The following is a 16,967-nucleotide window of genomic DNA, read 5'->3' as shown; positions in this document are numbered from 1 at the left end:
GGTTAAAATCCTTGGATAAAAATGCTCCCTTCATCCCTCAGGATGTGCTGTTTGCCTGGGAACAGCAGAACTAAGGGAATCAGCATTGGAGAACATCTCTCCCCCACAGAATTCCATCCTCCCTCACATGTTCAACATTTGGAATAACCTGGAGATGTCACTGTCATATTTTCTGAAAAATTCCTTCTCCAGAATTTCTTCTCCTGGGAAGCTGAGAAGCCTCAGAGAAGAATGAAAACAATAATTATCTGATTGCTTCTCCCTGTTTGGCTGCTTTGGAATGTGGTCTGGAGATAGTTTATCCAACAAGTGGTTGCTTGATTGGTTTCATGTGAATTGTTTTGACCTCATGACCAATCACCATCAGCTGTGTCAGACTCTGAGGAGTCAGTCACGAATTTTTATCATCATTCTCTGTAACCTTCTGTCTGTATCCTTTTCCTTTAGTATAATTTTAGTACAGCATTCTATAGTATGATATGATATGATTAAATAATAAATCAGCCTTCTGAGAACATGGGAGTCAGATTCATCACTTCATCCTGGGGACCCCTGCGAATCCCACATGGAGAGGTAAACAAAGGCTGCTCCTTCCACAGAGCTTCCAGCCTCCCACTCCTTTTCCCCCCCAAACAATTCCCTGACAAGGCCACAGCAGCTCCGAGCATCCCAAAACCAGGTCCTGCTCCATCCTTCCTGCTTGGTTCTGTGTATTTTGGGTTAATGTGGAAGAAAATCTGATTTTTAACCTCCCTCTTTGGCAGCTCCTGGAAGCGCCAACGCCCAAACTAATAAGGGGATTTAGGCACGGAGAGGAAGAAGGAATAATAAAAAGCTGAAGTGGCAGAGCTTTTATTTGGCCTGGGAAACTCTGTCCTGGATCAAAGGGCCGCCCAGCCCATCCTGTCCCCACAATGGGCAGCCCCAGCCTGGCAGGAAGGCTGCGAGGGGGGCAGGGGACAATCGTGGAATCCCCAGTCCCCAGGGGAGGCTGGTGGCACTGCTGGCAGCCCCTGATCCCCCTGTTTATGGCCCTATAAATGAGTTTATTCCGTGCCATGAAAGGAGCCCTGCAGATGTCCTTGTCAGACATCCAAGGGGGATTTTTTTTTCCCCCTGTCTTTCTTTGGGAATCCCATTAGGCATTAGTAGCTTGTGGTGCCAATAATTCCCACAGGTTAACGAGATGCTGGATAAAACAGCCCCGTTTTGCAGCTCTAAAGGACTGAAAACCTCACAGATTCAAAGTGTTTCAATTTATATCAATCCCAGCCTCTTCCCCTGTCTGAGCAGCACAAGGAGCAGATCCCACAACCCCTTCCCACATTTCAGGGGCACAGACCCCCTCAGGGAGCACAGAGGGAAATCCAAACCCTTCAAACTCTCTGTGGCTCCATCCCTGCCTCCCAAAAATCCTCAATTTCCTCTGTTTTTTTTTCCTGAGCATCCATTTTGTCTCAGGGTGACAGCAGCACTGGGAATCAGGGCATGATCAAGTTACCTCCAGCTGTCACTCATCACCTCAGTCACACCCGCAGGGAAAACAGGGAAATATTTCCTTCCAAAGCCCCCAGGACACCCCAAAATTCCCCTCCTTTCATTAATTAGCCACAGCAGCAAAGCCTTTGCTGGGCTGGGGGAGGATGAAGCCCCTCTCACCCCAGTTTTCCCAATCCAATTTAGGGAATGGCATTAATTTGTCCAGCAGGGACTTTCATCCAGATGGGAGAGTGAGAGGGAAGAGCTATGAACAAAGCTCTCAGCAACTGAGAAAATATTAACAAATATCTGCTTTTTAATACCTTGCCTTTGCCCCAAAAACACTTCTACCTTTCTGCAGATTTCCCCAGCTCAGCAGCTGATAAAATACCCAAATTATTAATCCAGATATGCCTGTGAGGGGCACAAACATCACCTGCATCAATGGGAATAAGGGCTGAAGCAATTCCAGGGAGCTGCTCCCACCTGGAGGGGGTCTGACCTCCCTGAATCACCTCAGCACCCCCTGGACACCTTCCCTCCCTCAGCTGTGCTTTCAACAGGAGCAAAGCACCCAAAATTTCATTTATAAACCCAGCTAAATCGAGATTTAGATCAAAACACACATTTATAAGCTCAGCTAAACAGAGCTTTTATACAGAAATGTGCACTTATAAACTCTATTACACAGAGAATATAAATTAATCCACCGAGAAATAACCTCAAGTTTGGTTTCCCCCCCAGAATAAAATTTCTTTGTGCAGCTGAGAAGCTTTGCAGCAGGGACAGAACTGTCCCAGGAGCTGCAATAATTTCTGCTGAAGACAGCTTCCCTCCCTCAGCTTTGCTTTAAACAGCCCTGAAATTTCATTTATAAACCCAGCTAAACAGGGCTTTATACAGAAACACTCAGCTAAATGTGTTTACACACAATATAAATTAATCCACTGAGATAAAACCTCGAGTTTGGTTTTGCCCGCCCAAAAAAAATATTCTTTGTGCAGCTGAGAAACTTTGCAGCAGAGAGAGAACTGTCCCAGGAGCTGCAATAATTTCAGTACAACTGGAAAGCTTCCCTCCCTCAGCTGTGCTTTAAACAGGACCAAAGCGCCCTGAAATTCCATTTATAAACCCAGCTAAATCGAGATTTAGATCAAAACACACATTTATAAATTCAGCTAAATAGGGACTGATACAGAAACACTCAGCTAAATGTGTTCACACACAATATAAATTAATCCACTGAGATAAAACCTCAAGTTTGGTTTCCCCCCCAGAATAAAATTTCTCTGTGCAGCTGAGAAACTTTGCAGCAGGGACAGAAGAGCTCCCAGGAGCTGCAATAATTCCACTTTCCACTGCAACAATTCTATTTCCCACGTGTTCCCCCAGCACTGCCCCACACCGCCCCGCAGGTCCCGCAGTCCCGGTGAATTCCCGGTGTTTTCCAGAGGGATTTGGTGCCCCCTCCTCCCCCAGGCAGGCCCGGGGAAGGTGATAAAGGCCGGGTTTATTGGAAACCGCCAGCGCTGCCACAGGAAAGGCTGAAGGGCAGAGCCCGGGCTGGGCAGGGCTGTCAGGGCTGTGATGGATTACTGTCATCTGGCAGCGCCAGGATTAATGAGCCCGGGGCCAGGGGGCAGAATTCCAGAGGGAAAGGTCAGAGCCGGGGCCACGGCACAAGACTCGGCACAAGACTCGTTGCCTTTTGATGGTAAACTCATTTTACTGTACTTGCAAGCCTCCTGCCCCGAGCCAGGGGAAGATCCTCCTCTCTCAGTTTCCTCAGAAAATAACTTCTCCTGCCTTTCAGCAGAACCCCAGCCCTGTAACTTGGCCCATCCCAGCCCCAGCACTTGGCTCATCCCAGCCCCATCACTTGGCTTCCCAACTCCATCACTTGGCCCATCCCAGCTCTATAATTTGGCTCACCCCAGCTCCATCACTTGGCTCATCCCAGCTCTGTAATTTGGTTTCCCAACGCCATAACTTGGCCCATCCCAGCCCCATAGTTTGGCTCACATCAGCCCCATAATTTGGTCCATTCCAGCCACACTACTTGCTTCATCCCAGTCCCATAACTTGGCTCATCCCAGCTCTGTAATTTGGCTCATCCCAGCCCCATCACTTGGTTCATCCCAGCCCCATCACTTGGTTCATCCCAGCCCCATCACTTGGTTCATCCCAGCCCCATAACTTTCCTCATCTCAGCTCCATCACTTGGCTCATCCCAGCTCCATATTTTGGTTCATCCCAGCTCCATAATTTGGCTTATCCCAACACCATCTTTCGGTTCATCCCAGCCCCATAACCTGGCTCATCCCTGCTCCATCCCTTGGCTCATCCCAGCTCTGTAATTTGGCTTTCCAACTCCATAACTTGGCCCATCCCAGCCACACCACTTGCTTCATCCCAGTCCCATAACTTGGCTCATCTCAGCTCCATAACCTGGCTCATCTCAACCCCATAACTTGGCTTCCCAATTCCATAACCTGGTTCATCTCAGCTCCATCCCTTGGCTCATCCCAGCTCCAAAATCTGGCTCATCTCAACCCTGTCTCTTGGCTCATCCCAGCCTCATCACTTGGCTCATCCCAGTTCTGTTATTTGGCTCATCCCAGCCCCATCACTTGGCTTCCCAACCCCATAACTTGGCTCACACCAGCCCCATGACCTGGCTCATCCCAGATCCGTAATTTGGCTTCCCAACTCCATAACTTGGCCCATCCCAGTTCCACCACTTGCCTCATCCCAGCCCCATAACTTGGCTCATCTCAGCTCCATAACCTGGCTCATCTCAACCCCATAATTTGGTTCATCCCAATTCCATCACTTGACTCAATCCCAGCCCCAGCATGTGGCTCATCCCAGCCCCATAACTTGGCTTCCCAATTCCATAACCTGGTTCACCTCAGCCCCATCCCTTGGCTCATCCCAGCCAAAGGATGGGCACAAGGAGTCTGTTCCCACAGGGAAAGGGAAGCTGCAGAGTCATCCCAAGGGCTCCTGGTTTTCTGAGCAGAAAGGCAGCCACAACCCAGGTTTCTGGGATAAAGGGTTTCCCAGAGGAAGGCTGACTGGAGCCATAAACATCTCTGGCCTTTGAGGGAATGTCTCCCACAGAATTCACAGAATGACCAGGTTGGAAGAGACCTTCAAGATCATCAATCCAACCCAGCCCTAACACCTCACCCAAACCCTGGCACCCAGTCCCACATCCAGGCTTTGTTAAACATACCCAGGGATGGTGACTCCACCACCTCCCTGGGCAGAACATTCCAGAACTTCATCACCCTTTCTGTAAAAAACTTTTTCCTGATATCCAACCTGTATTTTCCTTGAAAAGCTTTTTCCCCTTCCTAACCCCTTGAACTGCAGTAGATGTATCTGATTTGGCCCCTACAACTGGCAGAAATTCAGGATGTCTTTAGCAAAATAATTTTACATTATCTTAAAAAAATCACATCTGGAAAGTGATGGCAGTTTGTTAATTAGGCCTTATTGATTAGCACCTGCCCAAGAGAGGAACGTGGGACAAAGTGGGAGTGCACCCACAGGTGCCCAGATCACCTCCACGCAATGGGCACGTGCTCCAGAGCTTCTTTAAAAAACAATCAACCATCAGAGGGGTTAAACAGCAACTGGGGAATTAGAAAGTCTTGAAGAAAAAGGAGCTGAACAAAACTACAAAAAAAAGCACAATTGTTGATGAACTGTGTCATCAGTAAGCCAATACAGTCTCCTCTGTTCCAGGGAGCCTCAGGGGTTAACCCAGAGGGACCTCAGCATCCCCTCTTTCCCAGGCTGGAGTTTTTGGAGGAGCTGAGCCCCAGGAAAGCCTGGAATGGCTGGGATTACACCTGGGAATCACCTGGGCAAGGGGGTTTGGCAAATGCATGGCTGAGGGATTAACTGGGACCATGCTGTCCCTCCCACCCCATGGCTTTGTTCTCCTCCTCTCCACCCTCCCTTGGCCAGGCCTGGCAGTCAGAGCTCAAGCTGGAGATGCAGACTGAGGAGAACTGCCCCAAAAGTGGGTTGGAGGTGAATTCCAGGGAATTTTATGGCTTTCCTTGGCCTCCATGCCAGAGATTCCCTTCCACACAGGGATTTCCAGCAGCCTAAGCCACGACTTGTCCTGCACAAAGAGCATTTAATCACACCCAGCTCTGCTTTTTAATCACCTCCCACCCACCCTATCCAATTTCCTCACACAAGTGTCCATTTTACAGCAAGGAACAAAGGAGGTGAGAATCCCCAGGGTTTGTTCAGCACAGAGATGTTGAAATCCCACTAAAATGAGATTTTTTTTTTCACTCCCACTGCAGTGAAAAATAGGCAGGGAAAAGACATTTTTAAGGCACAACCTGTAGCAGGTAAATAAAAAGCTGCTCTTCCCACTCCAAATATGTTCAGGGGAGATTCTGCATCAGGCAGCCAGAAGGAACAGGTTTTCCCCCCAGGAAATTGGGAAAGCCCACAGTGATTTAAAATAACACTGAGCCAAATCTCAAGAAAAACAGAATTTCGTGTTTCATCTTTGGAGGGAGGCACAGTAATTCCGTAGGGTGTGGGAATTCCCAGCTGAACAGAGGGAAAATTCATTTTACAGCAGCAAATCAACTCCATCCCTGCACTGTCTCAGCTCCTGGTTTGCTCAAATCCCTCTCCAAGGAGAAATCCTGGCTGGTTCAGGGGTTCAGCCTGAGATTGATGGGGTTTAGTTCTCCAGAGCTGGCAGAAAAAGGAACAGGGACCCCATGGGGAGCTGCAATCCCTGATCCCATGGGGAGCTGCAGTCCCTGATCCCATGGGGAGCTGCAGTCCCTGATCCCATGGGGAGCTGCAGTCCCTGATCCCATGGGGAGCTGCAGTCCCTGATCCCATGGGGAGCTGCAGTCCCTGATCCTGCCCTGGACCAGGACCCCACAGAGAGCTGCAATCTTTGACTGAAGACAGGAAACAAGAAATCTGGGACCTCATGGGCTGGAGCAGTAACTGGACAATTCCAATATGCAAATGGACCAAAACTCATACAAGTGAGAGCCCTCATGACCAGCTGTCCATTTTTGTGACCAATTTGGGTGCAGCCCTGGCTGGGCTCTTGTGCTGCCCAAGGTGGATCCACTGAGGAGATCCTTTTAATAAATCCCTGCTTTATCCTTGAGCTCAGTCTAGTCCCTGTTCTAGCTCAGCCTTCCCAAGGCATCACCCCAGCCCTGCTGTCCCACCCTCCCTGTGCCCACCTGCCCCTCCCAGGAGCAAAACCCCACAGAGGCCAGCTCCAGCCTCCCATAAAGAAAACCCCACAGAGGCCAGTTCCAGCCTCCCATAAAGAAAACCCCACAGAGGCCAGTTCCAGCTTCCCTCTGATGTCTCTTTCCATGGTTTCTGCAGCTCCAGGGCCCTTTTATGGCTTTTGGGAACAGCCCTACACATCTGATCTGTGTTAGAGCTGTTCCACGGCTGCCCCTTCCTAGGGGCATCCCAAAACCATCCCAACCTTTTCATGCCTGCAGCCGCTGTGAAATCCCATTAATCTCTGCAGTTTCTGCTCCCTCAGCTCCTCCTGGACAGCAGCAAATCCCTGGGTTTAGGTTTTTACAGTGGGATTTTTATTGGCAGAGCTGCTCCCCGGCCCCACAGACACCAGGGGCAAATTGAGCAGCTCTTCACACTCTGCTCTCAGGAGGGGAGCTGGATTTGGGGTTTTTGGGAACCAGGCAGCTCTTGAGTCTGGGATTGAGATGTTAGAAACACTTTGCTCTCAGTTGAGCTGGATTTGGGTTTTTTGGGAACAAGGCAGCTCTTCAGCCCAGAATTGGGATGTCAGAAATACTCTGCTCTCAGGACAGATTTGGGGTTTTTTTGGGAACAAACCAGTTCTTCAACCCTGGATTGGGATGTCAGAAACACTTTGCTCAAAGGGGAAGAACTGGATTTGGGGTTTTGGGAACCAGGCAGCCCTTCAGAATGGGACTGGGATATTAGAAACACTTTGCCCTCAGGAGAGGAGTAGGATTTGGGTTTTTTTGGGAACAAGACTGGGATTAGGACGTCAGAAACACTTTGCTCCAAGGAGGGGAGCTGGATTTGGGGTTTTTTGGGAACCAGGCAGCTCTTGAGTCTGGGATTGGGATGTCAGAAACACTCTGCTCTCAGTTGAGCTGGATTTGGGGTTTTTAAGGAACAAAGCAGCTCTTCAGATTGGGATTGGGATTTTAAAAACACTTTGTTCTCAGGAGAGGAGCTGGATTTGGGGTTTTTTGGGAACAAGGCAGCCCTTCAGAATGTTTCTAACTTCCCAGTCCCACTTTGCATTCAGGAGAGCTGGATTTGGGGTTTTTTAGGAACAAGGCAGCTCTTGAGTCTGGGATTGAGATGTTAGAAACACTTTGCTCAAAGTGGAAGAGCTGGATTTGGGGTTTTCTTAAAACCAGACTGGGATTTTAAAAACACTTTGTTCTCAGGAGAGGAGCTGGATTTGGGGTTTTTGGGAACCAGGCAGCTCTTGAGTCTGGGATTGGGATGGTAGAAACACTGTGCTTAAAGGGGAAGAGCTGGATTTGGGGTTTTTTGGGAACAAACCAGTCCTTCAGCCCTGGATTGGGATGTCAGAAACACTTTGCTCAAAGGGGAAGAACTAGATTTGGGGTTTTTGGGAACCAGGCAGCCCTTCAGAATGGGACTGGGATATTAGAAACACTTTGCCCTCAGGAGAGGAGTAGGATTTGGGTTTTTTTGGGAATAAGACTGGGATTAGGACGTCAGAAACACTTTGCTCCAAGGAGGGGAGCTGGATTTGGGGTTTTTTGGGAACCAGGCAGCTCTTGAGTCTGGGATTGGGATGTCAGAAACACTCTGCTCTCAGTTGAGCTGGATTTGGGGTTTTTAAGGAACAAAGCAGCTCTTCAGATTGGGATTGGGATTTTAAAAACACTTTGTTCTCAGGAGAGGAGCTGGATTTGGGGTTTTTTGGGAACAAGGCAGCCCTTCAGAATGGGACTGGGAAGTTAGAAACACTTTGCATTCAGGAGAGCTGGATTTGGGGTTTTTTAGGAACAAGGCAGCTCTTCAGATTGGGATTGAGATGTTAGAAACACTTTGCTCAAAGTGGAAGAGCTGGATTTGGGGTTTTCTTAAAACCAGACTGGGATTTTAAAAACACTTTGTTCTCAGGAGAGGAGCTGGATTTGGGGTTTTTGGGAACCAGGCAGCTCTTGAGTCTGGGATTGGGATGGTAGAAACACTTTGCTCAGAGGGGAAGAGCTGGATTTGGGTTTTTTTTGGGAACAAAGCAGTTCTTCAGCCCAGAATTGGGATGTCAGAAATACTCTGCTCTCAGGACAGATTTGGGGTTTTTTTGGGAACAAACCAGTCCTTCAACCCTGGATTGGGATGTCAGAAACACTTTGCTCAAAGGGGAAGAACTGGATTTGGGGTTTTGGGAACCAGGCAGCCCTTCAGAATGGGACTGGGATATTAGAAACACTTTGCCCTCAGGAGAGGAGTAGGATTTGGGTTTTTTTGGGAACAAGACTGGGATTAGGACGTCAGAAACACTTTGCTCCAAGGAGGGGAGCTGGATTTGGGGTTTTTTGGGAACCAGGCAGCTCTTCAGATGGGGATTGGGATGTCAGAAATACTCTGCTCTCAGGAGAGCTGAATTTGGGATTTTTTGGGAACAAACCAGTTCTTCAGCCCTAGATTGGGATGTCAGAAACACTTTGCTCAAAGGGGAAGAACTGGATTTGGGTTTTTTGGGAACCAGGCAGCTCTTGAGTCTGGGACTGGGATTTTAGAAACACTTTGTTCTCAGGAGAGGAGCTGGATTTGGGGGTTTTGGGAACCAGGCAGCTCTTGAGTCTGGGATTGGGATGTCAGAAACACTTTGGTCAAAGGGGAAGAGCTGGATTTGAGGTTTTTTGGGAACAAAGCAGTTCTTCAGCCCAGGACTCCCAGGATTTGTTTTTCCAGCCTCAGGAGGGAAGAATTCCCTCTCCTGGCCCGTGTCACCCCTGGAATGGCAGGAAAGGTCACTCACCCCTCTTCTGCATGAAGATGAAGAGGTCATCCAGGAACTCCTTCCTCTCGGGGTCGCTGTCCAGCTCGTACAGCTGGGGGGACAAAGCACAGTGAGGGCACAGCTCCCAGCAGACAGAACATTCCAGAATTCTGGCAGCTTCTGGGGGAAAGGACAGCACAGGAGACACAGAGAGGGGTCCTGGGGGCTCAGTGGCCATGGCTGGAAAAGCTCCCCAGGAATGGAAAGGATCCCTGAAATGCAATGGATCCTCAGGGATGGAAAAGAAAAAAGAAAATGAAATAGATCCCCAGAAAGGAAATGGTTTCCCAGAAATTGAATTTATTCCTCAAAATGGAATGGATGCCCAGAAATGGAAAAGATTCCCAGAGATGGAATGGATCCCCAGAGATGGAAAAATAAAAAGAAAATGAAAAAGATGCCCAGAGCTGGAATGGATCAACAAAAATGGAATGGGATTCCCAGGGATGGAATGGATTCCCAGAAATGGAATGGGTGCCCAGAGATGGCATGAAGTCCCAGAAATGGAATGGATCAACAAAAATTGAATGGATCCCCAGAGCTGGAATGGATCCTCAGGGATGGAAAAGAAAAATGAAAATGAAATAGATCCCCAGAAAGGAAACGGTTTCCCAGAAATTGAATGGATCCCCCAAAATGGAATGGATGCCCAGAAATGGAAAACTAAAAAGAAAATGAAAAAGATGAAATGGGATGGATCCCCAGAGATGGAATGGATCTCAGAAATGGGAGGGATCAACAAAAATGGAATGGGATTCCCAGACCTGGAATGGATCCCCAGGAATGGAATGGATCCCCAGAAATGGAAAAGTTTCCCAGAGCTGGAATGGATCCTCAGAGGTGGAAATAATCCCCAGAAATTGAATGGATTCCCAGGAATGGAATGGATTCCCAGGAATGGGAAAGATTCCCAGGAATGGGATGGATCCCCAGAAATGGAAAGGATTCCCAGAGCTGGAAAAAAAAAGATGAAAATTGAAAAGATCCCCAGAAACTGAATGGATTCCCAGAGCTGGAAAAGATGCCCAGGAATGGAAAAGAAAAATGAAAATGAAAAATATCCCCAGAAAGAGAATGGTTTCCCAGAAATGGAATGGATCCCCAGGAATGGAATGGATTCTCAAAAATGGAATGGATCCCCATGGATAGGGAAAAAAAAAAGAAAATTAAAAGATGACCTGAAATGGAATGGATTACCAGAGCTGGAATGGATTGACAAAAATGGAATGGATTCCCAGAGGTGGAAAAGAAAAATGAAAATGAAAAAGATCTGGAATGGATCCCCAGACAAAAAAAAAAAAAGGATTCTCAGGAATGTAAAGGATCCCTAGGCCAAAAACACAAACAAACAAACAAAAAAGGATCCCCAGAGCTGGAAAAGAACCCCAGAAACTGAAAAGATCCCCAGAAATGGAATGGGAATCCCCAGAGACAGAATGAATCCCCAGAACTGGAATAAACCAGAAGCCTTCAGAAATGCCAGAAACCAGCCCAGAACTGATTAGCCGTGGGAATAATTTTTTAATCTACTATTTAGATCTTATTATTCATAAATATTTATATTTCTATATATACACACATATTTCTAAATCAAATTTTTATATTACATTTCTATAAATAATCAATATTTATAAAATATTAATATTTTATAAAGTAGACGTATTTAGAGAATGGAATTTTTATATTTATATAAATATGATGGAAAATATAAATATTTATAAAATAGAACTATTTATCAATATTTATTATTTCTAATTTGGGCTTGAAGCAGCCAAATCATTAAAATTAATTCCTCTAGGCAGTGTATCCCAAAAGAGAGGAACTTTTTGGGGCTTTTTGGGGGGGAAGCTCTGGGACAGCAGAGCTGCCTCAGTTTAAACTGAACCCCTCCAGCTGCTGCACATTCAAATCCACGAGCACAGCATTCCAGAGGGAGAATATTCTTCTCCCAGCTGCAGAAAAACTGGATTAAAGCTTTTAAACACCCAAAGTTTGGTTGTTAATTCTTATTTCAATAACAATTTTAAATATTGGAACCCAACACAAGGCAACAAACCAGCCCCAAACTGCAGAACGAAGCGATTTTCCCATAAAATCCCTGCAGGGAGGGCTGTGCCATGGATCAGGGGAGGATTCCCCAAATTCCCCAAGCTCCCTAAATTACCCAAATTTCCCAAATTGCCCAGACAGACCTTGGCAAAGTCTCGGGAGATTTCCCTTCCCCGGGCGCCGTCGCCGTCGTCGCTCCAGCTCCCGCCGCCGTTCTGGGGAGGAAAACCAGCTCAGGATGGAGGGAGAGGCTCCAGAGCTTTGGGGTTTTTAGGGTTTTTAGGCACAAACACCCAGGAAAGCAGCTGCTGGTTCAGCCTGAGGGGGTGAGAAAGGTGGGGAGGGGATTTGTGGTTCTGTCCCAGTTTCCTGGTGCTGGAATTCAGGGGAGAGGGAATGTTTCTCTGTCTGGTCTGAGGCTGGATCCCTAGGAGAGCACTGCTTTTCATCTTCATTTATGGACATTAAAACACTTCTACAAAAAGACTGAAAACTAAAAGCTAAACTAGAATTTAAAAATTAAAATTAAAAGCGAAACTAAAAGAAAAAATTAAAATTAAAAGCTAAATTAAAATCAAAAAAAGCTTCTAAAACTTTGGGGTGAATTGGAATCTATGAGTGTGTGAAATAAATGGATATTTTATTATTTTATTGTTTAATAAAATAAACATATAAATAAACAATATATTTATTGTTTTATATATAATCAATAATTTATATTATTCTAATATAGAATTATTAATAATTATAATTATTATTATTTAATAATTACATATAATAGATTATGTATCTAATATATAATTATATATAGTATGTGATACAATATAATATATATTATATATATATTATATATATTATATTCTAATAGACTATATTATAATATATAAAAATATTTTATATTTTATAGATATTATACTATATATTTTACATATAGTATAATATATATAAAATATAAAGTATATAAATATACAATATATTATATATTATATAAAAATGTGTTATATATTTTATATATTCTATATATTCTATATATAATATATAAAATATAATATATAATATACAAATTATAATGTATTAAGTATTTAATTATATTATTTTATGATGCACCCAGTTTATTACAGGGTGAAAAACTTAAAAGAGTTTTGGGTTTTTGGTATGGAGGTAGAAGGAAACAAGATGGAAGATTTTGGGTGTTGTTGGATCTTATTCTTCATCTGCTCCACTTTCTGCAGTGTTTGGTTGGTTGGAAAGAACTGAAATGTGGATGTTGGGTAACAAGACAAATAATTAGTTATTGGTAAAAAGGTTTAAGTGTTAATTAAACAAAATTGTTTTAAAACTATCTCAAACTTGCGTGTTTTGTGATTTTTTGGTGCTTTTTTTGCACACTAAGTTTGGTATATAGAGGGTGTGCTGAATTGTTGACGAGAGAAAAAAATAAACAACAACATAAAGACTGAAAAAAACCTAAAAGTTCTGTTTGTTTCTTAAATTTTAACACAAAACTTTTTAGGGGTTTTGGGTTTAAATTTCCCCGTGAGGGATTTCAAATCCTGGGAAGCGGAATTTCACGTCCCCTCCTGAGGAGCAGGATGTCACCTCCTCTGTGCCTCTGCTGGGGTGACATCCAGCACCTGCAGAGCTGATTTCTGCCCTCATGTCCCTCTTTTTTCCACAGAGCCCCTGGTGAAAGTGTCACCCTTCCTTCCTGATCTCCAGGCCATTCTCCCTGTCCTTCTCTGAAAAGCAGGAGCAGAAGGAGGAGAATAATCCCTCTGGTGCCCTGACTCCAGGAGGATGTGGATTTTTCCACCAGAGAAATTTCAAGCTCAGCTTTGCTGGATTAAGGCTCCTTAAAAGGATTAATCAGGTTAGGCCCTATTCCATTTGGGAATCACCATGCTGGAGTGGTCTCCAAAGGATGGAAACCAGCAGCTCCAGCTGGATGGAAGGACAGGATGATCCTGAAATAAATCCAGACATCCTGAGAACATCAATTCCATAAAGTCCTGGTCCAGCACCTGCTGGAAAAAGGAAGAGTGAAACATGGGGAGAAAAGGTCCCAGCACCCCCAAAAGCATCCCCTGGGAATTCTGGAGATATAAATTCTGAATTCTGAAATAAACCAGCTGCTCCAGGTGGATGGAAGGCCAGGATAATCCTGAAATAAATCCAGGCACCCTGAGAACATCAACTCCATAAAGTCCCAGTCCAGCACATGTTGGAAAAGGGAAGAGCCAAATCCACACAGACAAACACATGAGGAGAAAAGGTGCAAAACCCCCAAAAGCATCCCCTGGGAATTCTGGAGATATAAATTCTGAAATAAACCAGCAGCTCCAGCTGGATGGAAGGCCAGGATGACCCTGAAATAAATACAGGCAACCTGAGAACATCAATTCCATAAAGTCCCAGTCCCGGGTGGGCTGGAAAAGGGAAGAGCCAAATCCACCTGGGACAAACACATGAGGAGAAAAGGTCCCAAAAGCACCCCCTGGGAATTCTGGAGAAATAAATTCTGAATTCTGAAATAAATTCTAAATTCTGAATTCTCACCCTGAGAACACCAACTCACTCTGTGAAATTGTGTGCTGGAAAAGGGAAGAGCCAAATCCACCCTGCCAAACATAGGGAGAGAAAAGATCCCAGCACCCCAAAAGTCCCCTTTGGGAATTGTGGAGGTGCTGCAGCACCCCAAACTCCCATGTGGCTGTGAGGCTCCCACTGAATGAGGAAGATGAAGAGCTCGTGCACAGCTCCGTGCCCCAACCCCCGAGCTCCCTAATGCCTGCTGATTGGGTTTGAGCCACTAATTGCTGCTGGAAAGTCAATTAGCCAGGGAGCCCCATCAACGGAGAGATATTTAATGGGGGATTATTGGCACTTCTGTTGTGTCAGCTGTTTGTGGCACAGGATCAATCCCCAGCCCTCTCCAGGCTGGGTTTGCTCACAGGAAGATCCATCCCCATGTCCTTTCTCCCTCAGCCTCTCTCTCTCTCTCTCTCTCCAGCAGAGATTAAACCCATGGATTTTTGGCTAATTATGGAAGCATCCAGCTGCTCCTAAAACTGTTCACTGGGATCAAACCCATGGAGCAGCCAGAATCAGAGAGAGGGGCAGCAAAAGGAGGCAGCAGGGATTTCCCAGCACACTCCAAGGCTCAGGGATTTGTGCAGGTTCAGCTTTCTGAGCCTTCCCTGGATATAAATCCAGCAAATTCTGCTTCCAGAGGGAATTCTGGTCATGCTGAGAGCTTATTCCACTCCATTTGAGAGCAGGGATGAGAAAGAAGAGAGATTAAAGGAGGCAATTCCCTCCCACCAGTGGGTATGAACTTGGGATAATTCTCAGGGAATAGAACTTTGAAAGACTCTGGAAAAGTTAAACAGAACATATTTGGGTTGTTTTGTAGGAAATTAAAACAAAAACAAAAGGTGATTAGACCAGAATGGCAGAGGATGAGCAGAATAAATCCATCCCATTGTCCACAGCTCCACCCTGGGATCTGGGGGGCACCTCCAGGGAAAAGGAGCTTAGGGCAGCTGAGGGCACCAGGCTTTGGCCATATGGCCACCAAAGCTGCCACCTGCTGTCACCTGGTGTGACCTGAGCTGGGGCAGCCACTGCACCTCCTCCTGCTGCTCTGGGGAGGGTCTGGGGACAATTCCTGCTGCCAGGGGACAAGGAGAGGGCTCCCTGAGGAACCCTCCCTGTGCCACCAGAGCCCTCCCTGTGCCACTGACACCTCATGGGCCACCACAGCCTGCCCTGTGCCACTGACACCTCAGGGAGCCCTTCCTGTGCCACCAGAGCCCCTCCCTGTGCCACTGACACCTCATGGGCCACCAGAGGCTTCCCTGGGCCACCAGAGCCATCCCTGTGCCACTGACACCTCAGAGAGCTCTGCCTGGGCCACCAGAGCCCTTCCTGTGCCACCAACACCTCAGGGGCCACCAGAGCTCTCCCTGTGCCACCACAGCCTTCCTTGGGCCACCAGAGCCCTTCCAGTGCCACCATGGCCCTCCCTGTGCCACCAACACCTCAGGGGCCACCAGAGCCCTCCCTGTGCCATTGACACCTTGAGGGCCACCACAGCCTTCCCTGGGCCACCAGAGCCCTCCCTGACACCTTGAGGGCCACCACAGCCTTCCCTGGGCCACCAGAGCCCTCCCTGTGCCACCAACACCTCAGGGGCCACCACAGCCCCTCTGTGCCACCAAAGCCATCCCTGTGCCACTGACACCTCAGGGGCCACCAGAGCGCTCCCTGTGCCATTGACACCTTGAGGGCCACCACAGCCTTCCTTGGGCCACCAGAGCCCTTCTAGTGCTACCATGGCCCTGCCTGTGCCACCAACACCTCATGGGCCACCACAGCCTTCCTTGGGCCACCACAGCCCTGCCTGTGCCACCAGAGCCCTGCCTGTGCCACCAGAGCCTTCCCTGTGCCACCAACACCTCATGGGCCACCACAGCCTTCCTTGGGCCACCACAGCCCTGCCTGTGCCACCAGAGCCTTCCCTGTGCCACCAACACCTCAGGGGCCATCAGAGCCCTGCCTGTGCCACCAGAGCCATCCCTGTGACACCAACACCTCATGGGCCACCACAGCCTTCCCTGTGACACCAACACCTCATGGGCCACCACAGCCTTCCCTGTGCCACCACAGCCATCCCTGTGCCACTGACACCTCAGGGGCCATCAGAGCCTTCCCTGGGCCACTGGCACCTTGAGGGCCACCACAGCCTTCCTTGGGCCACTAGAGCACTCCCTGGGCCACCAACACCTTATGGACCACCAGAGCTGTCCCTGTGCCACTGGCACCTTGAGGGCCACCACAGCCTTCCCTGGGCCACCACAGCCCTGCCTGTGCCACCAGAGCCCTGCCCGGTGCCCAGCCCAGCCCAGAATTAACCCCTGAGCTGCCAAGGCGACCGACACTTCCCATCCTCTGCAGGATAAAAACCTTCCAGAGCAGAGGAATAAAAACTCCTGCTGGAATAAAAACTCCAGGCTCAGCTGCACCTCCTCACTTTGCACAGGGGTTTTGCAGAGGTTTTGCAGGGGTTTTGCAGGGGTTTTTAGGTTTTTTACTCCAGGAATCTGCTGAAATACCCACCTGGGGATGAGCCCTCCCCTGCCCTGTGGGTTGAGTGAATGAAAAGGAACTGGGGCAGCAATTTCAGGATTATCAGGGAATCCACAGAAATTCCTTTTGTGGGCAGAGTTAAGCCTTAGGAAGTGAAACAGATGCTCTGAGAAAGAAAAACTGTTGTAGAACAAACGCTGATAAGATCAGGGCTGCTGCCCTGAGCTGCAAGTTCTCAGGCAGGGAGAGCCAAGGGGTAATTACTGCCCACAGCAGCTCCTGCAAT

At 47.4% G+C, this 16,967-nt stretch overlaps 1 protein-coding gene across 1 annotated transcript in view; it reads right to left on the bottom strand.

Moving 5' to 3' along the window:
• Positions 1–16,967, bottom strand: part of ARID3B (AT-rich interaction domain 3B) — a 30,822-nt gene that overhangs the window by 7,433 nt on the left and 6,422 nt on the right. The window contains 2 exon segments of the mRNA XM_030955659.1: positions 9,524–9,596; positions 11,737–11,808. Of these exon segments, the coding sequence (XP_030811519.1) occupies positions 9,524–9,596; positions 11,737–11,808 (145 nt within the window).

The sequence above is a fragment of the Camarhynchus parvulus genome, chromosome 10, assembly GCF_901933205.1.
Source record: "Camarhynchus parvulus chromosome 10, STF_HiC, whole genome shotgun sequence".
NCBI classification, from domain to species: domain Eukaryota; kingdom Metazoa; phylum Chordata; class Aves; order Passeriformes; family Thraupidae; genus Camarhynchus; species Camarhynchus parvulus.
The sequence above is the reverse complement of the archived record's forward strand: the minus strand, read 5'-3'. Positions and strand labels throughout refer to the sequence as shown.